The sequence below is a fragment of the Coptis chinensis genome, chromosome 8 (genome assembly GCF_015680905.1).
Source record: "Coptis chinensis isolate HL-2020 chromosome 8, ASM1568090v1, whole genome shotgun sequence".
In the NCBI taxonomy this organism is placed as follows: domain Eukaryota; kingdom Viridiplantae; phylum Streptophyta; class Magnoliopsida; order Ranunculales; family Ranunculaceae; genus Coptis; species Coptis chinensis.
Genome location: NC_141463.1, coordinates 57,669,595 through 57,695,315, shown reverse-complemented (window position 1 = coordinate 57,695,315; position 25,721 = coordinate 57,669,595). Strand labels below are relative to the sequence as shown.

Sequence of the window (25,721 nt, the reverse complement as noted above, 5' to 3'; positions counted from 1 at the left end):
ATGGTTACACGCATGGTGAAGGTACATACTTAATCCATAATAAATTTTTATACATGATGGTAATTTGTCACATAAGACTTGTGATTAAGTTCTTATATATAGTGAAAGTTGAGTTCCTTGATCTTATTGATTTTCCTCGTATGTTCAGGAGGTCAAACAGTCTTTGTTTTATGTGAATCAGTACTTTTACTAGACTGTATGATTCGGTTATAGTTCTCTTGCAGGAGCTTTTTCATTGGTCTATCTAGGGAAGATTCACTTCAAGTGAATCTTCCCTAGATACATCTATTCCCTAGATAACATACGTTGTGGTATTTTATTTCAGGGCGGAATCAATTTGAAAAAGACCTAAAGTTAGAGATTTATCAATAGGTAATGTTGCTCCAATACCCAACCAAAGGGCTATCAAGCGGTACCAATCAAAAAAGACGGTTTAGCTAGCTTGGACGGGCGGAACGAAGTTTTGGAATTTATTAACATTCTCCAAAAAGGGTACTATAAATAATCCTGATGGTACTGAAACCATTAAAAGAACCCCCAATAACTTATTGGGTACTGTACGAAGTATTTGATCACAAACAAAATTTGTTGGACATTAATTGGTTTCTCATAATTGATTAAATGACTAGTACATAAATTCTGGTGATTTCTTTATAAACTTACATAGGGGGATTCAAATGCATGTGTTAGTGTGAGAATTGATTACATTACGTTTATAATATTGTGTGGTCGCGTAGCTCATCTTTAGGTGCATTATATTGACTATCATCTATACTCCAGTCACTTTCTGCAGGTGGACAACAAGTACCAATATTCCTCCAATACGGAAGACATCAAAGTTCACGGGTGGATGAGTATAGAGCACAGATCCACCAGTGGAATTTTGACAAATTACACCAAGCCATGCATGAGTTACGTTCAGGAGGGCCTTAGAAGCAACAACTCACCTCTCATGCTGGTCCAACCACTCTCTCGGTAAGAATCTCCATCATCTCATCTTTTTACATTAGTAGAACCTGTGGCATTATCACTCTGGAGCATCTAGACATTGCTTATAGAAATTAGAAATATATGTTATGCACTTACACATGATGAATGCGACTTGATTTGATACAATCAGGCAATGTAGAGCAGTCCAAGTTCAACGAGTTATGTAGAGTAGATGTCAAACCCAAGTTAGTGGAAACCATAGTCTATTGATTAATTTCATTTCCTTTAGATGGTATTTTTTAGAGCAAAGTAAAAACAAAGTGAGATGCTAATTTAAGTTTGAATTGTAGCAAATAGAAATGCTCTTGCTATGTGTTATGGCTTTTTTCCATTCAGCTAGGTCCCAACTTTTAGACTTATGGGATTTTTACTTTAATATCATTTCCTTATGATTTATTTGTATGTAGGCATTTGTATGCAGGTGGATGCTCATGAAGAAGGTTATTAAAGCTAAGGGTTCTATGAAGCTAGGACTTCAAATCATTTTCAAAAGTATTCAACTGCAACGGAATGATAAACGGAGAAACATGCGCGATGTGAACCAAGACATTATTACTTTTATGTTATTGAAAAATATTTGGAAATTAATATTGTATTGAGCTTGTAGTAATAAATTATATGGATTTTTTTTTAATTATTATTATTTTATACTTGTATGAATATTCATCTCTTTATATGTTTTTCGGCAAAGGAATTTTGATTGGGAATATTCATCTCTTTGTAATATTGTTATTAAGATGGATGTATTATTAGCTGGATTGAAAGGCGTGCCAAAAGTGGACCTAGGATAAAACTAGTATATATATTTTTTCTTTTATTTTTTTTTAATTCCAAAACGTTTTAGCCACGACCAATGTCCGTAGATAGAGCAAAAAAAAAGTGTGGCAAAGGTACTTCTACTACGAATTATGCTACGGCTTTTATCTCTTACAAAAATGATTTGCCACGGCCACGAGCTGTGGTAGTTGCAACAGCTATTCCCACGGTCATCTTCTGTGGCACTTGCTACGGCTTTTCCACGGTCATTCTCAGTGGGAAGTTCCTACGGCTTGAGCTGCCGCATGGACCGTCGCATTTACCTACGGTCATTCGCTGTCGCTAAATTTTTCCCGACAGGTCAAAACCCCACGGATTTGCATCAGCCGATAGCCGTGGCTAAAGCCCTTTACCCACGGATTTTGATCGTGGCTAAAAGTCAGCTTTCTTATAGATATGATGAAACATTTAAATATTGGAATTTGACAACACAACAACAAGATACCGAATGGTTTAAGAATTTTCGGTGTCTATTTGTTGTATCTTAACTTTGTAAATGGTAACCCGACACTGTAATTTATGGTTATGTTTCAACAACCCGTTACCGTGATTTATTGTATTTTACAACAATGTGTTACCGTTCCTCAAAATAGCACATACATCAAGATTACGCAAAATTTATTTTGAAATCTAAGATTCAAACTATCGTAATCCATTTAATTTCAATTCCATTAGGCAATTTCAATTACATTAATCTCCAATTTATTTTTTTTCATGTTCAATCGGTTCTTCTAACATCATATAATCTTCAATTTATTCGACATTAAGATGTGGGTAGTTGTATTGCGATAAATTGTTCATTTGAGAGTTGGGTAATAATACATACTCCATTTAAAAGTTAAAATATAGAGGTATTGAGAGTTGAGAAGTAGAGGAAAATTGAGCTTAGTTGAGTTAAGAAAAATTGAGTTTGATATAGATAATTGGAGAATGAGAATGTATTTTGATAGTGCATAAAGTTACATAGTGCAAATTAGTTAATTAAGGGCAATAGGAGGTTGCCAGAGAGAGAGAGAGAGAGAGAGAGAGAGGATATTTTGATCTTCTCACAATGGATAGCATGCCCACAAAATTTCATCCTATTTGGATATGTCCAACTTTGCGAAAACTAGTGTTCAATTTTTAACATTTATCTAACACTTCAGAATTTTCCGATTTCATAATAACATTTTATTAGATTTGACATATTTGAATGAGCTGAAATTTGGTGGGTATGTTATTCATGGTGGGGAGATTATACCTACAAAATATCAGCCTTTAATTCAACTTGTAGGATGAGATATTACTTTGTACGTTTTGGGAGTGGCTTAGGACTGGCTCTATCCCTCCCCATATAACTATTACTTATTAGCAATATTTTGAAAACCGAACCAGTGATTGAACCGATTTTTTGTTGAAATGGTTCAACCATGGTTCGACTCGGTCGAACCGATTGATGCTTACTTAAGCAAATCTTTTAATAATTACAATAATAAAATGAATAAATACATGTTTCGATTCAATATTAATTGGTATTATAAATCAAAATGAATTTTTTGTACAAGAAACACATAATAGGATGTTGGTTCAGAGTTTGGACTATCTTGTTTAGGTATTAGGTTCAACTCCCCACATTATCCATTTTTCAAAAAAAAATTATAATAAGAGTGGTCCAGTCCGAGAGTCCAACCAAAAATTTTAGTTTTCCCCAATCCAAACCGACAGTCAGACATACTAGTTCCCTTAACCTGAGTTCAATGGCTCCGCATCCCCACAAAAGTGGTGCGATTTGCGGCGGTTCATACTCTCCATCCGTATATTACTCTCTATATATATAGAATATTTTTGAAAAATGCGGATTGCATTCTAGGCAAGTTGAAATGGCGTAAAATGAAAAAACCCAAATGGCGCTAGTTGAAGTGGCGCTGAATGTAAAATACAATTTCATTTGGCGCCATTTGAATTGGAGTTATTTGGCACTTTTGACTTTTGCGTCATTTGGCGCCATTTGGAAAAGGATAGATTCGTCATCCTTTAGCATGATAAACGGGAAGACCTATGCTGAGCCGACTTAAACTTCCACCTTCCAATTCTTCTTCTCTTCTCTCCCACCCAACCCAAAACAACGATATCTCCATATATAAAACTGAAAAACCACAGTGACAGTAAGGGGGTAACAATCATTTGTCCAGTATCAATACAGATTAATGCCAAAGTAGCAAAACCATATATATTCCTTTAAATTAAAGGATTGCTGGAGGCACCGGCATGCTAAGGTCATCTGTGCTGCCACTAGTTACAATTAAACGGTCGTGCTTATGATCCTAACCATACCTTGTGAGACCTCATTTATAAGCCAATTTCACTACAACACAAATCTTTTAAGATTCTTTTGCTTGCCTTCTGCCCTCAATTTTAATTGGTCCCTGTGTAAGAGCGAGTCCAATGGAGAGCTGCCAAAATGAGCTGCTAAAGGGCACCACGTCAGCTAAATAGCTGGAGAGTCAAATTGGACAGGCGCTAAACAGAAAAACCGTTCTAATAGAGGGATGAAGATGAGGTGATAAAGAGATACAGAAGGCATAGTTTCTGCCGTCCGTCTATTAGTTGCAAACTTAAGTTGAAATTTTTTTGGACAGACGGCACATTTTCTGCCGTCAATTGAAATTTAACACACGGCAGAAACTGTGTTGTCCGTCTCCCGAAACTTATTATGGCAGCTGCTAGCAAAGGTCTTAACTTTGGCTGAGTTTTCGACTTTTTCCAAATTTAGGAGCCTTTTAGCAGTCCCACTGGAAACACATTTTGGTGGTTGGGGGTGCTATATTTGCCTTTTTAGCAACTCATATAGCACTCCATTGGACTTGCTCTAACTGTGGTGAGTATCTATATATCTACACATGATAGCCCGGTCTTCCAGAATACCCTTCCCAATATCGAGTGGGCAATTTAAGATCTCCTTATTTACTTAATTTAGAAACAACTCCCTCACTAAATTTAGAATAAGCCCCACTTTTATTAATATAATTTGAACAAAGTCCATTTTGTATTAATAATTTAGAAACATCTATCTAATATCACTTAAATTAAATAATTACCCCCATTTCCCATATTGAAATTAAAACTAATCCTATTTTAGTATTGATAATTTAAAAGAACCTCCCTAATATCACTTAAATAACATAATTATCTCCCATTTTATTTTAAAAAAATAAATAGATGAATCTCTCCTATATAATTACAATTACCATTTACAATTAGAATCCAAAAAAACCATACTAACTATCGATCTAGAGGGACGGGTTTCAAGACTCAAAAAAACCGATACGTAGCGTAGCGCGGTTTGCATACTTGTTTACACTTAAAAAATAATGGCATCAGTATTTTAAACTGGTCAGGCGTGCTGAACCAAAAACTCAAAAAGTGATAGAGCCATTCAATCGATAATCCACGCGTCCTGTATGTTCTCCTTGTGCTACACAATCCACCTCCAGATTTTAAATGCGACATGGACATCTATGGTCTAGATCGACCTTGGGACCTTGCCATTTAAAGTAATTGAGTCAATTTTTTGTCTGTATGATATTCTTATTAGGACCATCCATAGAATACTTATAGTATGCGTTAAGTTATGCATGAATTTTACAGAGTTTAATGTGTTGGGATGCTGTACTAGGATACTCCATAATTCTCATAATACAAACAGTTCAAGGTTTGAATTAACCATAATACAAGTAGTACTGTTAATGATGTAGAACATTAGTCGAGTCTGTCAGTGTCATAGGTGTGCGCTTATATTCCCTCTACATGTTATGGGCGTGAGCCCCTTAGTTGAGTCAAAGCCCATGGTTCGAGTCCATTAGTTAGTTGGACACATGTCGTATTTCTATTGGTTTATGCTTTATAGATTTACTTTAAATAACGGGTTTGTAGTTAGGGTTTCGGGAGTTGTGCTTATGTGTGTGATTTGTGATTGAGAGATTCAATAAAAGAGTAATTTTTAGGTCATCTTTTAATTATGTTTCAATTAAAGTGTAGATTCAATTAAACTTAAGCTTCCGCCAGTAAGATCTACATTATTTGGTATCAGAGCATATTAATTTCAGGAGTTACTGTTCACCGAAAACACTGTTCATTAGGCACTATTCACCACGTCACTGTTCACCTAGGTTACTACTGTTCACGGCGATTTTTTTTTTCCTCGAAAAGTCAATTTTTTTTGTGTTGTTATGATGAATCACAAAGCAACTTGAGGTCGTCCTCCATCCATAGATACTCGCATGTCTCGTTTAGAAGAAAGCATAAAGAACATGACACAGATGTTCCAGAACCTGATAGAAGCAAAGTTTCTAGTCCAAAAAGAGGTGCAACAACCACCTCCACCACCACAGAATAATGGTTCAGTGGTTAGTACTGATGATGCATCTCAGGTTGATGATTCAATCCCTCTTCTGAACCCTTTTGCGCCCACAAATCCAGAAAACGACGGAGATAACAGAGTTGGCATGAAAGATAACACCAACAGGGAACCTCCTCTCAATGAGGAACAGAGGGTGTACCCCTCGGCTGCTGGCAGGTGTTGATGCCCCCCCTATTGGGCGCTCCACCAATCTTTGATAAGTATGAAGATTAGTCTCTTTTTGATAAGTACGAAGATCTGATTTGGGAAAATTTTGTGACTTACTTTGACAAACGAAGTGATTTGTTTTTCAAAAAAGCACGATTGCAGATTTGGATTTCCTTAAAAAAAGTCACATATGTTGGTGAAGTTACAAGCTTTCAAGACGAGCCATTGGTACCAAAAAAATTTGGTGCATCTTCTGGTTATTGTTTTCATAATCTGTGTGCAAGAGCATGTTGTGGGTTACTGATTTTAAGCCAGGGAAGCTGCTACAAAGGAAAAATTCATGGTCGGATTCCTTTCAGCTGGGGTATTGGCCGATTTCCTAAAGCTTGTGGATGTGCTTCTCTTTACCTGAAGTTTTTGTTGATTAGAAATTCGATGACAAATTATTTTCGATTGGGGAGAGTGATGTAGAACATTAGTCGAGTTTGTAAGTGTCATAGGTGTGTGCCTATCTTCCCTCTACATGTTATGGGCGTGAGCCCCTTAGTTGAGTCCAAGCCCATGGTTTGAATCCATTAGTTAGTCGGACACATGTCGTGTTCATATTGGTTTATGCTTTCTAGGTTTACTTTAAATAACGGGCTTGTAGTTAGGGTTTCGGGAGTTGTATTTATGTGTATGATTTATGATTGAGAGATTCAATAAAAGAGTGATTTTTAGGTCGTCTTTTAATTGTGTTTCAATTAAAGTGTAGATTCAATTAAACTGAAGCTTCCACCAGTAAGATCTACATTAGTTGACCTGCATGATAGACCTCTTAATCAGTATCCCGGAGTCTAGATTCTATTAAAAGCTTACCATCATTGGGTGGTCGGCAGATAATATTTGTTAAAATCTTTGCATTGTAATATTTGCAAGTATAAATCCTTAAACTCATATATTAGAAACGTCCTCCTGCAAATTATCAAAATCCTAATTTGACCAAAAGTTAATTTACATGCTCTGGGTACCTAAAGTAATCAGACCATAAGTCAGACAAGATACAGAGAGGAGATAAAAAGTTGGAGTTCACAAGGTCTACGAGACTACGACTCTTTAAGGAAACGCAATGGCAGTGACCATTTCTGCATTGGATAGGAAGATGTTCTAACCACTGACGATGCTGTGGAGTATAGTTGGAATGAATTATAGGGAGAACATAATCCTTCAAATATACAAATGCATGTCATATCAGTTGGAAAAACTATAGACATCATTTTGCTAAAACATAGAAGATAATCTGGCATTTGGGGAGCCACATATGGACACCAAGCAAATAACACACAAAACAATATACATACATACATACATAATCATTTTTACTATTATAATGACTATAGAAACTGACATATTAGTGTAAATTTCGAGTTGAGTAACTTATCTGGCCATCGTTAATTGGTTTGATTGTTATTCCAAAGGCCACAAGAAGTTCAAATGTTCATCAACGTTATTTATCGGTCCAATTCAGTTGGTCTTAACTCTTTAAGTCACAACTCACGCTCCGAATCTGGTTACAGCAAAATTTTGACCCAAGCAAAAAAGAATACCTCCATTTTCTCCCACCCTTTAGGAAGCTAGTATACCCTGAAAGTCTCTCATATAACTAATATGCCCGCTGTGTATTATGTAGTCATTCATATGTAGACTACAACTTCTATGGAGCAGGGAAAGTCGGGGTTTTCCATCACTACAGACTATATCTATATGATTTGATAACATAGTTTCTTCAGCAACATGGGATGGAGACATCCCTCATCGTTATAAGTTCATCATTTTCAGTTGCCTAAACAGCTCTTCCCATTTACCGCAATAGCTCTCCCCAGAATCCAGTGTTTTCGCCTCTTGAACATTTGGACGGAAGTTATATATTGACTCTTAGGAAAACACTGGGTGTTGGGAAAGAAGCAGCTGCGCGTGTGTCACCAAAAAATCTTTGATTGTTAACAGTTGATTTTCTCTAAGAAGGTGGTATCTGGTGTGAAAGTGAAGGATACAATGATTCGAAAGAGAGCACACAACGTACAGTGAAGCAGCCGGTCTAAAAGTTGAGGTTCATCCTCTATTTGCGAAGCTTATAAAAAAAATGTGCTATTGTGCTTAGAGTCTTGAGGGTGTAGCCATCTTTCTGGAAATAACTCCGTTTGTATCATTGGCCACGTCCTGAGACGTCCCACCATATTTTTCCTTTTTCTTGTGGTGGACGATGTTCCTAATAATGGGGTTTTCTTCTACATTAGTATAAACTTTTGCAACCATAAAAGGGTTAACAGACTTATGCAATCATAAACTAATGTAATAACAAACATTATTAACCAATACAACCATACAAAGATCTGCATTAGTTTTAAGTGAATAAGTGATAACGTCAAACATAAAGACAAAGCCAAACTAGTTCAGCGTCAGGCAAACACAAGATTCCATATCAAACCCAAAAATTAAAACCTTTCTACTAGCTACAAATGTCTGAGGCATAATGGTAACATACTTGGCACAATATCAGGTGTAGACCCAAAAGGAACTCCTTTAGCTGCTTCTCCTCAATTGCCACTTGAACCGCTACTCTGTCTGCAAACATTAGATAACATCATCAAACACTTTACTTTTTTGTTCTTTTAGCATAAAGCATAATACAGCGAGAAACACATAACAGTGGTACACTTGTACTTCTTGCATTAAATGAATCAAGGAAGGCAAGAACTAAAATTATGCATCACAATTACACATCCATGTTTAGAAGGAATTTGAGCTGGCATTCATAGTAACAGGATGTAAATCAGCTTTGAACCATACCCCACGGCCATGAAGTAACATTGTCGGAACAAATGGATGGGTGCTTCCATATACCTTTTTTTGGCATAATGTTAAACTGAACCTGATCGATACTTACTGTATGAAGAAAAGTATTAAGGCACTTCCATAAAAAGACCGAGACCTGATAACCTAAAAACGTTCCACTGAAAATAGGGCTGACATGCCTTTGGTGCTATCTATGGACTTCATGATGCAAAGCATGCAGATTTGACAGTCTATTTTCCTAATTTATGCTCTGCCCAAGCCATTCTAATCACATGAACGAAAATAAATAAGACAATTTTGTAAAATCATAGGCACATAAAAGTGTCAGGGAAAACAACACACCCCAATAAGAAACACAGCGAATTGAAAAGAAATATAAATACACAGTATTCTAATATATAAATTTCTCTCCCTTCATGCCATACTTTTGTAGTGCTTTTGCCTGTACATTATATAATCTTATTTGGAGACTGAAAGGGTGTATCTGTAGGTATTTGCATACCCATAGAGACAGTTCCACCAATAACAAGAGATTTTCCATATCCTCTAAACCAACATAAAATTAGACAATCGATCAACTACCTCATCATAGTTCTTATTACCAATAGCTTAACAGAACACAAAAAGATCAAGAACTTCTGTCAAGCAAATTAAGAATAAAACGTATATGAAAGACGATTGTAAGAACCAAATATTTACCCCATAGGATGATTGAACCCAAACAACTCTATCAAACGCGCTACCTCTTGAGCTACAACATCTTGATCATCCCTTCCAGCCTCCTTGGCACACCTTTCAGCCTCTAGAGCAGACCTTACAGCCTCCTGGGCACACCTTTCAATCTCCTGGGCACACCTTTCAGCCTCCTGAGAAATCCTCCTCGGCTCCTCTACGTTTTGATGGCACTCACACCCATTCTGTTCTGATCAAGGATTGAAATAGAAATTATACATATAGTGCCTCTAACCAACAGAAGTATCAATTTATATATTGGACTCTAGATATCTCTTTCAAGATTTGCATCATTCTATAGTTGGAACATAATCTTACGGAAAACCTTAGCAGCGTGTTAGGTGAAAGTATGACTCCTTAAACTCAAAAATAGAAAATGTAATGTAAAATATTAAACTCGTAAATTTCCCAAAAATTATATTTTACATGCTCTGTTAGACAGATAGTTCACTAAAAGTAATCAGATAATAAATCAGCTAAGTTACAGAGAAGATAGAAAAAGCGGGTATTCCCAGGGACCGTTTCACGAATATATAGGAAGTTGTTCTAACCCCTGAAAATAGTCTGGAATTTTAATGAATGTGGTATCTGTTGCAAGAACTGAAAAGATAATCCAGTTACTTTACTTCACAAAGCATCAAACACAATCAGTCATTTAATGAGCAATGTATGGAAACCGAACACATAACACATTAAACACAATAATTATTACTATTTAGAACAAACTAAGCAAAATAACATTCTTGTGTAAATTTAGAGTCTGCTGTCTGATTTGGAAATCGTTAGTTCAATTGATGGTTATATCAAAGCCACAAAGACCGCAATTCCAATGCAAGTTCATCGAAGCTAGTTATTTAACCTTGTTCAATCCCTTTGGTCTTAAGTCACAACTTCACAAGTTCCAAATAGGATTCCAGCAAAAGTTTGACGAAAGCAAAGAAGAAGCATGCCAGAGTCTCACATATAATCACATTCCTCAACATTGTTATCTCACTCAAAACTACCTACTCATAATTTTTACATCTCATAAGAACTCAATTATATATTCAGAGATTAAGACTAAGCAACCCCTACACATAGTAATCTACTACTACACATAGAAACCATGAATTCCAATATTACCACAATCCTCTTCTTGATGTGTATTAGTCTTATATTTCTTAAAGCGCGAGAAGAGCTCCTCATGACATAAGTTCTTTCCATAAGTTCTTCCACCCATCTCCAACTTCCAGCATTTCCATACAGTCCTCGGAAGCCATCAGCTTGTGCCCCATCACTGTCTTCCCTATCGTTAGTTTCTAGTACACCAACAATGTTACATACCACCCGAGCACCCAAAACCGATATACCTAACCTATGCTAATTACTTTTTTTTTTAAAGTTAAAAAAGGGGACCAAGTACACATGTTAGTTGGACAATTGTGATAATTGGAAAGTTTCTCTTAAGATCCGGCAAAGAGAAGTGTTAATGTTGAAGTAAACAAGAACAGGAAAACCAATTGGCATCATTTCTCACTGTCAAGTGTTTCCTCATGTAAGGTCCGTGGAGATGTCTCATGGTAAGGTTTGTAAATATCAGAAGTACCTACCATTTTTAAATCCATTGGGATGGAACATCTCCAATCGCCAGTGAGACAAAAGAAATAAAAATAAATAGAGTTTAGATCATTACCCAAGTTAGGGAAAATTAACTGTAAGGGCATTTCACAATAGAGCAAATACATGGCAAATTAAACTAATGACTTGCCTCAAAACACATAGTATCTGATCGAATTATGAGACCTATCTCTAGAATTCCTCATACATGCTTTCATAGCGTGTTGACCAACAGAATACAAAAAAGATCGCAAGAAACAAAGTATACACAACAAGAAACCTACTACCACTCTAATTACTTAATTAAGTATGGATTATCTGGGTATCTAAGCAAAGACATAATCATGAGTTAAGTTTCAACATGCAGTATGTAGCAACTAACCTACTTGTATAATCAGATTTTACAACCTTTGAAATCCCTATGTAACTTCTGATCTTACATCCTCTTTCTTCTCTCTCTCTCAGTTTTCTTTCCTTTTTCTTCTCTCTTTCTCTCTCTCTTATACTCCCTAACCGCTAACCGCTTCCTGATTCCACGATCTCCACCTCTCCAGTTCATAACCGCTAACCGTCCACTACTGCCTCAAGTACCGCGGCCTATATCCTGTACTCTCACTCTCTGGTTTCTTAAGTTACCTCGGTCTTTGAGACATGTCATCCCCATGGTCATGAATTTGGTAGATACAAATGCCCCCTCTCGGCCCCCCGAACCTCGTGAAGAACTTCGTTTGGGGGTCCGAGATATTCTCAAATTTATCGATCCGCGGCCCCTACTTCTTTTGCTTAATGATATCGGCGTGTGCTTTTCTCAGCGGGCACGTGCTATCTCTCAACGGACACGTGCTTGCTCGTTTTCTCGCAGCGTGCTTAGCATGCCGCGACGCGTCATGATTACCGCGAGAACCCGACACCTCGTTCTTCGATATCCACGCGGCCCATCCTCCGGACCATTTCTCTTGGCCTTTGGATATTACCCTCCAGGAAAATTACTTGGTTACCCCTGATGCCTCGAATCCCGCTCAAACCCTCAAACCCTTCATCTTTCCCATTATTCTTCCCTCTTTCATTCTCTAACCTCAGCACCTCTCTCTCTTCTTCCTCTTCCTCTCGCTTCTAATTGTTCCGCTCTTCTTGTTAGCATCTTCCTCCAGCGGTTCTCTTACCGGTTACTGTCTCCGTCATTTGTGCTTTCTCTTCCTTGCTTGCAACTGCATTGAAGGTCAGGTTTGCTCTCCTTCCTCTTCCCTCTTTTCCATTCTTGGTTTTTTATTTAGTTCGATCATCGTTTCATCTCTTTTCCCGCCCATTAAGCCGTGGGATATCTTTATCTTGATCGAATTTTGGAAATCCTCGCTTCTTTGCCTCGCCCACTCTCGAATCTCATGTCTGCTTCGGAGTCCTCGAACTCCTCTGTCGTCCGATCTGATCGATCGGAGACCCCACCCTCTAGATCTAGTAACACCATCGCTGACGGATCAGACTCTCCCACCTCCGCGGCGACAAGCCCTGCCGCTATCCCTTCTACCTCGGGGAGATCGTTTAAGCTTCCCCCACCCCCCTCATCCTACCGCAGACCCAACCTAGACGCAGTCAAAGCCGCTTATGGCATCCCAGATGATGTGCTGTTAGAGCATGTGTCGGGCATAACTCATTTTCCCCATCTTGTAGAACCGCGGCCAGGGAGCCTGGTCGTTACCGTTGGGCAAATAGTAGCCGGCTTAAGGTTCCCCCTGTCTTTGCTTGACATAGAAGTATGCAATCACTTCAACATTCCGCCATGTCAAGGCATTGGCAATTTTTGGCGTGTCATGTACGCTGCCAACTTTTACAACAAAACCAACTCTCCCCAGATCAAACTCCGCGATGTCATTGCCCATTACTTCATCAAAAAGAGTACCAAGTTTGGCAGTGTAGGCTATCAATCCTTTTGTAGTCATCCACGAAAGAAATCTTTCATTCTTCACATCACCACCTCTGATAAAGTGTGGCACCATTACCCTTTGTATGTGTCCGGGAACTTTCTGTCAGCGGACATCCCTTCTGAGGTTTCTCTAAGGCACTTACACTTTCTCAGGAGCGGTAAGTGTATCTGAGCAGTTGGTGTGTCCTTGTATTCATTCTTATCCGTCTTTGACCTTGCCGCTAACTTTCTTTGTCACAGGTTGGAGGCCCGATTCTCATTCACAACTTTACAACGGTGTCTACTCCGCAATCTTTCAGAAACTCCGCGATCTGGGAAACGACCAGTGCGGCCTTCTAGGCATTGATCCTGAAAAAGCCACTCCGCGCCTTCTCGACCCAACCCTCAAAGACTTCGGCCCGTATCAAGGCCCTTTCTATCGCTCCCGCCTCCACCTAAAGAGAGATTGCCCAAACCTTCTCCCCCCAAGACTAAGAAGAGAGGCTACACCAAAAAGATCTCTCATTCACAAGCCGAGGCCCTTAGAGCCGCGGCTGCACGGACCAAGAAACCCTCTACCGCTGCTCCAGACCAATCCACCCTGGCCAGGTGTCCCCGGCTCATATTCTTCCCTTGCTGATTGGGAGGACGATTTTGCAGTCTCCGACTCCCCTCCGCCCACCCAGAACATGGATGTCAACAAACTCAAATTGTGGGACAGCGACCCTGAAGATGAGCAGACCGACTTCGGCCGCAGGCCACCCGCCAAGAGGTGTAGAACTGCGGGAAACACCTCCACTCCTGCTGCCCCATCCGCCCCAGTAGCTGCGGCCCCACGGCCGTTGGTCCCATCGCCCCGTCATGGTAAGGATCCTGTGCCCGTTGGGCTGAAATCTGGCATCCCGAAGTTCAAGGCCGTGGATCGCCTGGCCACCACTAGAGACTCGCTTTAGACAATGCCGCGGTGGCTGCCTCTCTGTTCTTCTCATCCCATCTTCCACGAGATCAAGCCTACGGTGACTCGGGAACGTTTGCTGCCCACCGCGCTGCCATCTACACTGGGTGGGAGAAGGTGAGTCTCATCTTGATTCTCTTGCCTTGCATCATTACTTTGTGTCACCTCTAACTCCTCTCTGTGTTCAGCTGAGCCTGGACATAGGCTACGTCATCCGGGGATTGACTAACACCTTGGACACCCTGGAGACGGTGAAGCAGGAGATCCATGGGCAGGACGGCTGGAAGGCAAAATATGCCAAGCTGGAGAAAGAACGCGATGACTCTCGTATCGCGGCCCTCAAGGCACACAACGACAATAAGGTCACAGAAGGGGCTCTCCGCCGCCGGATATAGCGGACCTTCAGCTAAACCGACTAGTGAGAAGGCAAGCAATGGAGGCCGCCAAGAAACCACCCTTGACCGGTCCTCGGTAGCCTCGACCGCTTCCGTGACTCTAGCGTAAAAAGAAAATCGCTAGAGAGGCGTCGGCGGATGGCCGAAGCTTACGGCCGCGGGGAGACTTCTTCCCTCGCCGCCTCCCCGCCTTTGACCAAGCCGCCGATCCACCTGCTACCTCCCTCCGCTTATCGACAAGGAGAGCCGCGATCGTCCCCGTGGCCACCGATGAGGTAGTGAACATATCGAAGGCTGCTCCCCGAAAGAGATGCCCGAGGACACCTCTACTCCCGCAGACCCGCCGAGGAGCGTTGATCGGAGTTCAACCCTTTGTTTTATATCTCAATATCTTTTGTAATATACTTGTTCTTTACTTGGTGTTCGGATATTATGCGCGTCCCCGTATTTCGGGTGTTCCGGCGGCTCAAACCTTTGCCAATCTCGATGTATTACCGGATATTTTTTGGGGAAAATGTTTTTCCAAGTTGCTCAACTATATTATGCTTAGCCGTCTGCGGACCATTTGTTTTTGGGCCGCATAAATCCGCCCAAAATTTGTTTCGGACCACCGCGATCCGCGGATGGCTTCCCATCTCACCGTCTCGGCGCAGTGGGGCTATTTGGGGCGCGCTTAGTTTGCCCCCGATTGGTTTCGACCTCGCCGTCCGCTGGAAGGGCTCGTCCCCTCCGTTATCTCTCTCGGCCCGTGAGGCTCTTGGGGGGGCGGCTTCGGTTTGCCCCGGTTGGTTTTCGGACCTCATCGCCCACGGCGGCTCGTCCCCTCCGTTATCTCTCTCCAGCCGTGAGGCTCTGGGGGGCAGCGGCTTTGCCCCCCAGTTGTTTTGGACCTCATCGCCCACGAAGGGCTCGTCCCCCTCGCTGTTTCTACAGCCGTGAGGCTGTTGGGGGCAGCTCAGTTTGCCCCCAGTTGGTTTGAGTGTTCACGGCCATTACACCGCCAAATTCTTTGGTCTCAATTGCACCTGATTCGATGACAGCATGGGCGACACATAACATCATCATACACTTAGATGAGAATCTCTGTTGATTCCAGAGCTTGCCTTTAATTAAAATAAAACTGTACAAAGCATCACTCATAAAATTTCTTCAACATTCTTATGTTCCAAGGTCTCGCGATGTCCTCCCCCTTCAGAAGTCTCAGAATCGATAGGTCCCGCCCCGCCTCTTCTTCGACCACGGTGTATGGCCCTCCGGTTGGGCCCCAACTTTCCGCCTTCTCTTTTTCGGTGGTGGGGTTTACTTTTCTAACGCGGTCCCCCACTGAACTGCCGTGGCTTCACCCTCTTGTCATACTGCCTCTGCAATCTCCTGTGGTACTCTTCCAACTTGATGCGCGCCATATCCCTCCTTTCCTCTGTAAGGTTCAGGTCCGCAGCTAAAATAACTTCATTGACTCCTCCCTCTACGGCTCTGGTTCTCGTTGTCGCCTCCACCATCTCTACGGGAATCACCGCCTCCACTCCATAGGCCATGGCAAATGGCGACTCTTGAGTGGAAGTTCGTGGTGTTGTTCGGTACGCCCATAGCACCTGATTCAACTCGTCTGCCCACGCCCCCTTTCGATCTTCTAACTTCTTCTTCAAATTATCCATTATTGTCTTGTTAGAGGATTCTCGCGACCATCCCCTACGGATTGTAAGGAGCTGAGAATCCTTGCTTCACCTTGAATGCTTGGAGGAATTCGCGTACTTTGCCCCCAGTGAATTGAGTACCGTTGTCCGCGATTATGGTATGCGGCAGCCCAAATCGGCAAATTATATTTTCCCACAGGAATTTCTTGACTTGCTCCTCCTTAACCTGCTGCAGTGCCACACCCTCAACCCATTTGGTGAAATAATCCGTCGCGGCCAACACGAACCTTCGTTTGCCACTGGCCAAGGGGAGCGGTCCAACGATATCGAGCGCCCACATGGCGAAAGGCCAAGGGCTGAATACCTTATGCAAAGACTCAGCAGGAGCATGTATCAGCGGTGAGAATCTTTGGCATTTCTCACACCTCTTTGCATACTCCGTTGCGTCCCGCTTCATGTGCGGCCAAAAATACCCTTGAGATAATAATCGATGTGCCGTCGTCCTACCGCGAATGACTCCCACCAATCCCCTCATGAATCTCACTCAAGACCTCTTACTCGCTGTTTTAAGCCCAATGCATTTCAATAACGGTCCGCCGACATTACGCTGCGTCAGATAAGTCACCATCTATCGAGTGTATCTTTGAGACACTGTTCCATTCTTTTTCTCTCCCATTTGTCCTCGATCTCGACCCGCAAGGAAACTTTTTATGGGTCCCTCCACTCGCTCTCATTCTCGGTGACTCCCAAAATCTGTTTCCCCTCGACGTATTTTGGTTTGTTCAAGACTTAATTTCGACGGCTCGCCCTCCGCCTTTCTGGTAGCACCGCCAAGAACATATGCTAACGATCGGGCGCGGTGTCGGTTCACCGCGCCCGTGGGCTTAACTTGATCTGAGTAAACTTGTTAGCCTTTCTCTGTAATACCTCTAAATATTTTGCCATCCTGGGGCACCGGGCTGCAAACTCTCCGTTCATTTGACATATTACCAAATTGGAATCTGAATACACCGTTAATTCATTCACCCCGAGATCAGCGGCCATTTCCAACCCTGCTATCACCGCCATACTCTGATTCATTGTTCGAAGCTGCGAACCCCAACTTCATCGATAATTCTAATCGGTTGTTCTCCGGTGTAACCAACACCACCCCGATCCCGCTTCCGGTGTCGGTCGCGGATCCATCTGCGAAGACCCTCCACCCGTTTCTCATATCCCAAGGGTCGAATGGGTCATGACTAGGATCGCCCTCTCGTTCCATAACCATTTCCTCTCCCCATGTAGGGTCCTCGGCTGGGAATTCTGCCAGGAATTCTGCCATAGCCTGTGCCTTCTCTGCTGTCCTGACGGTACTCTATGTCGTATGAACTCAGCACTACCGCCCACTTCAACATTCTTCCTGACTTTTCCGCTTTCAGGGCCTGTTTGAGTGGTAAATTTGTCACCACCACTACCGAGTGAGCATCGAAGTACGGTTTTAGTTTCAAAGCTGAGAAAACCAACGCCAGAGCGAATTTCTCGATCCTGCTATATCCGGTTTCTCGTGATCTAACATGGTTTTGCTCGAAAATACACCGCCTCTCTATCTTGTCCACCACCCTTATCAACACGGAGCTGATTATGCATCTCGACACCCCCAAGTACAGATACAGTTTTTCTCCTTGCCCTGGTCGCGACAAGATAGGGGCTCTTCCCAAATAAACCTTTAACTCCTGGAAAGCTTTTTCACACGCCTCGGTCCATTGGAAGTCCGTTGTTTTCCGCAAGAGTAGGTACAGAGGTCTACACTTGTCCGAGGATTTTGAAATGAATCTGTTGAGAGCCGCGATTCTTCCTGCCAACCTCTGGACCTCTTTCACATCCTGGGGTGATTGCATCTCTACCAAAGCCCTGATCTGGTCCGGATTTGCTTCTATTCCGCGGTATGTGACGATGTAACCCAAGAACTTTCCCGACGTCACCCCAAAGGTGCATTTGTCAGGGTTCAACATCAGCTTGTATGTCCGTAATATTGCAAACGTCTCCTTCAATCCCTCCAGATGTTCCTCCTCGGTCATACTCTTTTCCACCATGTCATCTATGTAGATTTCCATTCCCCTTCTGATCTTGCTCTCAAACATCTTCTCACCTATCCTCTGAAAGGTAGCCCCGGCGTTCTTCAAGCCGAAAGGCATTCGGGTATAACAGTAAACTCCCCCCTCTACTATAAACGCGGTTTTGTCTTGGTCCGACTCATACATGAACACCTGATTGTATCCCATAGATGCGTCCATGAAAGAGAAGAACTTAAACTCCGCAGTCCGATCCACCAACTCGTCTATCCGCGGCATTGGGTAACAATCTTTTGACATTGTAAATTGACATCCGTGGAAGTCGACACACATTCTTACTTTCCCATTCTTTTTTGGAACCGCGACAATGTTGGAGAGCCATTCGCGGAATTTGCATTCGCGAATAATCCCCCGCCGCTTTCAACCTATGTATCTCCTCTCAGATCCCTCAAGCAGATACCGCGGCTTTAAGCCTCTCATTTTTGCCGGATGGGCTTGGCCCTTCTCTCATATGCAACCTGCGGACAAGCAAATTCTGGATCCAAATTCCACCAGATCCTCCACGGACCATCGCGAACACATCGTTGTTCTCAATCAACAAGGCGGTCAACTTTGCTTTCCAACTCTCCGATAAATCGCCCCAATAGACACGGTTTCTCCTCCTCTCCAAGATTTACGTTTCACCGTCTCCACCTCATCCATTGTCTTCGCCCCCATCGGGCAACTCGGGACCGTTATCAAGGGCTCGCGGATTGCTACGCTGCGTGTCGCCCTCTTTCCGCCTCTTTGTTCGGTGCGGCGGATCAACTCGAACCACCACCGGTGTATTCTTTGAGCCGCGGCTTGGTCTCCTCTTATCTCGTACATTCCTCCCTTAGTCGGGAAACGGATCACTTGATAGTAGGTGGATGGAATTGCCTTCATCTCGTGAATCCATCTTCTTCCCAAGATGGCATTGAATTGCGATGTGGAGTCCACGACCATGAAACGGGTGAACACCGCTACGGACCTGCAGATTCATCGGTAGCTCCAGCTTCTATGGGTTCGGTCATGCTACCGTTGAATCCAAACAGATTGGTCCGGGGGCTTCAATTGTTTCTTCTCAATATTCATTTCCTCCATAGCACCGCTAAAAACAACAAATCAACCGAAGCTTCCGCAATCTATTAACACCCTCTTCACCATGTAATTACCCACTGCAATTGTTATCACCAGCGCATCCTCGTGGGGAGAGATTACCGCTTCCAGATCCTTTGGTGAGAATTCTATCCTACCATCCCCCTCCGTGGCCCCTGGCACTGGTCGCGGAATGCTCGAGACCTCATTTATCTGCTGTAAGCTGGACGTCCTCCTGACTTTGTCCCGGTGAGCATTCCTTCCTACTGTTTCCCCACTGAAGATGACATTGATGGTTCCTAGGATCCTCGCTACGGCTGGCGCTTCTTTGACCGGATGTGCCTCCCTGATGAACTCTCTCAGCAGCCCCTTTTCTATCATTCTCTCTACCAGCCACTGCAAAGCGAAACACTCATTGGTTCTGTGATTTCGGATCTGGTGGTACGCGCAAAACGGCTTCTCTTCCAGTTCTCTAGGCGTGCTTCTCGGACCTTCAAAATACTGCATCCCTTTGATTAACGGCAATATCTCCTCTAAAGTTTTGTTCAAAGGAGTTGCCGCTATATCGCGGTATGGTTTTCTCTCGCGAGTGTCTCTCCTCGCTATGTCTCGACCTCTCTCAGCTTTGTGTGTCTCTTCCCTGTAAGATCCCCCTTCACGGGCCGCAGCCTTTCCTCTGTCTTTCCGGTCGTTTCGTCTACACTATGCACCGATTTTCTCCGTCTTCCTAGGCTCCTTAGCAGTTCTCGCAGATATCCTCATATCGTATGTATTTTCGACCTTTGGATACAAGGCATGTAACGCCGCGGACTTCGATTTTGGACACGATTCATGGACTCTAGTACTTCGCTTCAACCCATCTTTGGAATGCTATTATCGGCGGTGTGCTCATCCAAATTCTCGACCCTCAACGCCTCCTCCTTGAACCTACACAAAAATTCCCTCGCCGTCTCGGGCGGATTTCTGTTTGACATTGAAGAGGTCCGCGATATCCACTACTCGCTTTTCGATGAATGAAATGGTCCACTTAATGCCTCGCTCCAAATCCTCGAACTTCTTTTTATCTTGCGACGCCAATCGGTAATACCAACCGAAGCTCCCCTTTCGGACTAGCGGAAACATCATGCAGCGGAGTCCGTCATACTTACTCTCTTGCCACAGCGGCATCTGCTGCCTAAAATGGTGTAAGTGGTCCGCAGGATCACCCTTCCCGTCATATCGCTCGAACCTCGGTTGCGTAAACCTCTTCGGTACCTCGGAATTCCAAACAGAATCCGCTAGCGGGTTCTGATTAAGTCCGGCTACTACCTTCTTCACCACCCCTTGGCTTTCTTTTTCCGCCGTCCGACTTATTTCTCTATCCTTTTCAATCATCGCCTGGATCACCTCCAGCGTGACCCCTCCCTCCAGATCACCTCTTGGCCCTTGAGGCGCTTCCTCACTCTGTTCCCCCATCTCGCTATTCTCTGGCTCTCTAGTCCCCTCCCCTCTTTGTGTAGTTTCCCTTTCTCTTCTAAGATCTTCATTCTCCTCCCTCAATCTCGCTACTTCTTCCCCGCAAGAGTCCGGGTTGCCTCCTCTGCCGCTGCCTTGAACTTCCCTCCGTGTTTTTCTTCCAACTCCACACTCAGAGCCTCCCTCATCGATTCCCCTCTCTCACTTTTTTTTGGTCTCCTCTCCCTTTCTTAGTCATCGTTGCCATCCTATAACCCTTTCTTCTTGTCTCTAAACCGTAGGTCACTTTCGTAGGTCCCCCCCACGACGGCTAAAATGTATAATCAGATTTTACAACCTTTGAAATCCCTATGTAACTTCTGATCTTACAACTTCTTTCTTTCTCTCTCGGTTTTCTTTTCCTTTTTTCTTCTCTCTTTCTCTCTCTCTTATACTCCCTAACCGCTAACCGCTTCCCTCGATTCCACGATCTCCACCTCTCCGGTTCATAACCGCTTAACCGCCCACTCATCTGCCTCAAGTACCGCTGCCTATATCCCCAGTACTCTCACTCTCTGGTTTCTTAAGTTACCTCGGTCTTTGAGACATGTCATCCCCATGGTCATGAATTTGGTAGATACACTACTGCTATTACTTCATCCGCAATGGGATTTTGGCTGCGACGAGAACCAGAATTCATACATTTCTTACACAGATCCTTCTCCTTGTATACCTCTGCGGAAAGAATGGAAGCAAGGAAAATATTATTCATAAACCTGGACTCAAGATCTTTGAGCAAGGTTAACAGCTCTATCATCTGCTTCATCTTTTCTTCATGCTCCTCATCGGAAATATCTTTGATGTGATCGCCTTCCATGTTTCTTCGGAACTATAAGAAGCAAATGCATGCATTGTCAAACAAATATATATATAAATAAATAAACAAAATCAAGTTGTTAGAATATTTGTAAAATTGAGTAGACATAAAAACAACATAAATAATAATTTCCAAAAAATCAAAAGATCGAGGACGTCTTTGTTAATACCTACAGGCTACAGCATATCCAAGTTTTCATTGAACAAGAAAAGTGGCTCTCTAACATAAAGGGAACATATATTCCCTATATATATATAGCCATCTTATAAGCCATAGGACAAAAACCTGAAAAAAGTAACCGAAGGTTTTGTGTGTGGTACGAAATGTCTGTTTTGACCCTACTGCAGCACAAATTTATGACAGTTTTGTCCTTATACTTTTTATATTAATCATTTCAGTTGTGAGGTCATAATTGTGAAGATGTCAGTGTAGGACAAACTGTGTTCCAATTGGCAAACAATGTATGCACATTTTCCCCTAAATTTTTTAAGTAATGCATGTAGTCTTTTTAACCTTATGTTTCCAAATTATGGAAACATGCAAGCAGTCTCGTCACTAACCCCAAACAAATAAAAAACAATTAAGCTAGTGTCAGATTTCACTCGGGATCGGGGAATTTATTCTGCATTGTTATTATTAGTGCAAAGGAATATGGATGATTTGGAGATAAATATTTCGTAAGATTTTTGTTTTTTTAACTAGAGTACATTAACCAAGTTTTTAAAAAGACGATGGATCTATGGTTATTATAAAATGGAAATAGAAATACTATTTTGTAAGTTAGACTTTTTGAAAAATTAAAGAAAATAAAATAATTTGTTTTTGAAAATGTTTTAAAAAGAAATGTGAGTTTTAAAACTAATTGTGTAGCTTAGCGATAAAAAACAAAACAAAACAAAACAAAAAAAAACAAAAAACAAAACAAAAAACAAAAAACAAAAATCAAAACAAAAAAAAACAAAACAAAACAAATTGTGTAAATATTTGATTAGTAAGGAAACTTTTTATGAGATGAAAGAATTTCTTTATGAAAGGGAGAAAATAAGCAAGTATTTTTCTTAGAAAGGAAGTATCTTTAATTGGGAAGAGATATTAAGGAAATATTAAATTTTATATATATTATATAAAAGGAAGGTAGTGGTAGAGATTTTGTAAATATGGATGTAAGAAGAAAATGACAATTTTTTACCACAACAAGTTTACTTTAGATTTGACTAAAAATCATAGTAGTGCTACTATTACAGTGGACTATAGGATACACATATACCTTATACTCTTTTTTTATTTTTCTTTCATCAATACAATATTTGTTTACTTAGAAAAAAAAAATATGGATGTATATATGTAACATTATATTTGAGGGCAAGAAATGAAAAGTTTTTATTTGTGTAAGGATATGTTTGGAAAACTTATTAATATAGAATGATTTTTATTTCAATTTTAAATCTAAAATAAAACTTAATTAAAATTAAAATGAGAAGAGAGAAACAAAAAGGAAAATAAATAAAAAGAAGGTAGGAGGAAAGATGAACAAATACCTAAAAGGTTTTCATTACTTGGTGATAAGTTTCTCATGTGGGGCAATTTATTTTCCTACTACTTTCTTTTGCGAAAACAAAAAAGTGAGTAGACTCCACTAATTAATTATTTTCAGTTATTTTGGTTGATTTCTAATTATGTTCAACTAATTACAAAAACAAAAATATCTATGGTGTGATTTGACTTTTATGAAATCAATTGTTATTTCGAATTAGGGGTGACTTTGAAAAGTACATAAAACATGTATTATTTGTGATGTCATTGTTTGTTTTACGTATCTTTTACAAATCTTACTTAACCTATTATATAACACCCCGTTTTATTTTTATATTTTTCCTAGTACAATAATAATAATAATAATAATAATAATAATAGATAAAACAAAAATAGGATAGATATTAGTAAGGATAGGAAGCCCCATAGGTAAAAAGATAAACCTTCATCCTTGTTTTTCGGAAGGTTTTAAAACAAAAAGGGAGTTCACACGTAGAGTTTATTTTTACACAGAGAAGAAAAAAGAGAGTTTTTCACATAGAGGAGAAAAGAGGTTTCTTGCTGGAGATTTACTGATAGCTGATATCAGCGGATAGTAGGAGTGTATCATGAGTGAGTAGATATTTTATTATGGAATTTATAAATTTCTTGTTTATTGTAGATTTCACGATGCTGGAAAAAATATGATTTTTACTGGTCACATGTTGTTTTACGATTCGGTTTTAGTAATGTTTATTATTTAGTGTTAACTGCGTTTACAAAGTTGATTATCGTTTGAAGAACCAATCTGTCTCCGGAAAAACTTGTCCGGATCCATTGATAAAAATCGAGTAATCAATCGATTAAGGGTAAATTACTTTGTAGATCTAGGTATTCAAGATGCGTTTTCGCGATTTGGTTTGATGGTGAGTTGTTGGTTTATGGGGGCTGTCGAAGCTTTGAAAATGGTTGTTAATGGTGTCGCCTGTCTTGATTTTGTTTGAACTCTTGTTGTTGTGATTTTGATTGTGGGTTTGATATTGGTTGTAGTGGGGGAGGTTTGAATGCTGGATTTGGGTGGGGCTATTGAAGCTCCAAAGGGGGCATTAATGGAGGTTGAGAATCCAGATCTAATTTTGATGAAGAGTTTTGATTTAAGGAATTGAGGTTTTTGCTTTTGTTAAAGTGGTAGGGGTTTTGATGGGGATAATTTTCGGTTAGCTTAGGAGTGTCGGTGGGTGAAACTTGTGGTGGTTAATTTGGTGGTGGAAGTGATGGTGAGGAAGAAGAAGGTGAACAGTGAGTTTTTGTTTTGTTTGTGCTTGGGCCGAATCAGGCAAGTGGGCTTAAGGGATTTTTAGATATTCACTTATGGGCTTAAGTTTAGTTGGGCTTGGGAAAGGCTATAAACACTTTGGGCCTTAGTTTTTTGGGTTTTTGCGTTGGAGGAGTTTAGGACTGGTTGACTGCTGTTGACTAGGGTTGACTTTGACTAGTTGACCAAGTTTGACCTTGAACTAGGCAGATGATTAGGTCTATTGGGATTGGTCTAGGGCTATAAGTGTGTTTGGCTTTAGGCTAAAACTTTATATGCATACGTGTGTACGTGTATTAACTACTATGTGATATTTCAGTCTTTTATGATATACGACATTATGACACTTAGACATCGATATATTAATAACGCGTAAACAATAATACAAGAAACAAGATACTCCTCTGTTATCTGAAATAATATATGCAATAAAGTTCAATAGTGTTATCAACAAATTTACCACACCCTTTTAGAATCTCTCCACGCCTCAAGTTTTGGAAATAAGATTTTATGACTAAAGATGTCATGTGATAGGTGGGCATTTATTGAATGTGTCATCAAAGGCCCGTTAGCATTATAACTGGGTATTCATTGACTGTGCCATTAATGACCCGGGTATTCATTGAATGTGGCAGAAATGACCTAAGGTATATAGGTACTAAAGGGTGGGTGTATAAGAAAAGTAATTGATTAATTAATAAGAGAAATTGATTTGATTGTGTGGGTGTGCTTGGACTTGCATTTGAATACTTATAGGATATCTACATATGTTATTTAGAATTTCTAACTTCCGTTTACAGGAGGGTAGGACTTAATAATATTTTGTACAGGGATGTTGTCCTACCCTTATATAGAAGTGGATATCGGTAAGATTTAATTCAATTACTAAGTTATTAAGATGAGTTATTATAATGAGTTAATAGAATGGAAGTCTTGCTTGGGAAGAAACTATGCCGGTTGAAATGACATAACTACCTGTCTTCTAAGCTGAGAATGATTAGGTTATGGGTTTGGATA

The 25,721-nt window shown here is 41.0% G+C and overlaps 2 protein-coding genes across 10 annotated transcripts; both read right to left on the bottom strand.

Annotated features, from left to right (window-relative positions):
- Positions 1 to 8,681: 8,681 nt before the first annotated feature.
- LOC147482108 (uncharacterized) lies at positions 8,682 to 12,307 on the bottom strand. 9 transcript variants are annotated; one of them, XR_015206813.1, is made up of 3 exons: positions 11,902 to 12,307; positions 9,887 to 10,109; positions 8,682 to 8,956 (listed from the first exon to the last, which is right to left on the bottom strand). XR_015206813.1 is itself a non-coding variant. In XM_086581292.1 (3 exons), exons 1-3 carry the CDS (start codon positions 11,641 to 11,643, stop codon positions 8,929 to 8,931), a joined length of 303 nt encoding a protein of 100 aa, XP_086437418.1. In that variant the 5' UTR covers positions 11,644 to 11,860; the 3' UTR covers positions 8,682 to 8,928. The 9 variants fall into 9 exon arrangements, 4 of the variants coding, with proteins under 4 accessions (XP_086437418.1, XP_086437419.1, XP_086437416.1 ...); XR_015206811.1 differs by having other exon boundaries at positions 11,924 to 12,307; XR_015206814.1 differs by having other exon boundaries at positions 9,887 to 10,104; positions 11,924 to 12,307.
- Positions 12,308 to 16,072: 3,765 nt separating this feature from the next.
- On the bottom strand, positions 16,073 to 16,420 carry LOC147482107 (uncharacterized). The gene has a single exon (XM_086579195.1). The coding sequence runs from the start codon at positions 16,418 to 16,420 to the stop codon at positions 16,073 to 16,075; it is 348 nt and encodes a 115-aa protein (XP_086435321.1).
- Positions 16,421 to 25,721: the final 9,301 nt, after the last annotated feature.

Bases quoted from the DNA above. Each gene is read 5' to 3' on its own strand.
- LOC147482108 (XM_086581290.1), bottom strand. From the start codon at position 11,138: ATGGGTGGAAGAACTTATGGAAAGAACTTATGTCATGAGGAGCTCTTC. The intron at 10,110-11,041 runs GTAATATTGGAA...ATCCTTGATCAG, and splicing joins ACATCAAGAAGAGGATTGTG to AACAGAATGGGTGTGAGTGC. The intron at 8,957-9,886 runs GTAAATATTTGG...TAATGTTTGCAG, and splicing joins GGGTTCAATCATCCTATGGG to ACAGAGTAGCGGTTCAAGTG.
- LOC147482107 (XM_086579195.1), bottom strand. From the start codon at position 16,420: ATGGATAATTTGAAGAAGAAGTTAGAAGATCGAAAGGGGGCGTGGGCA.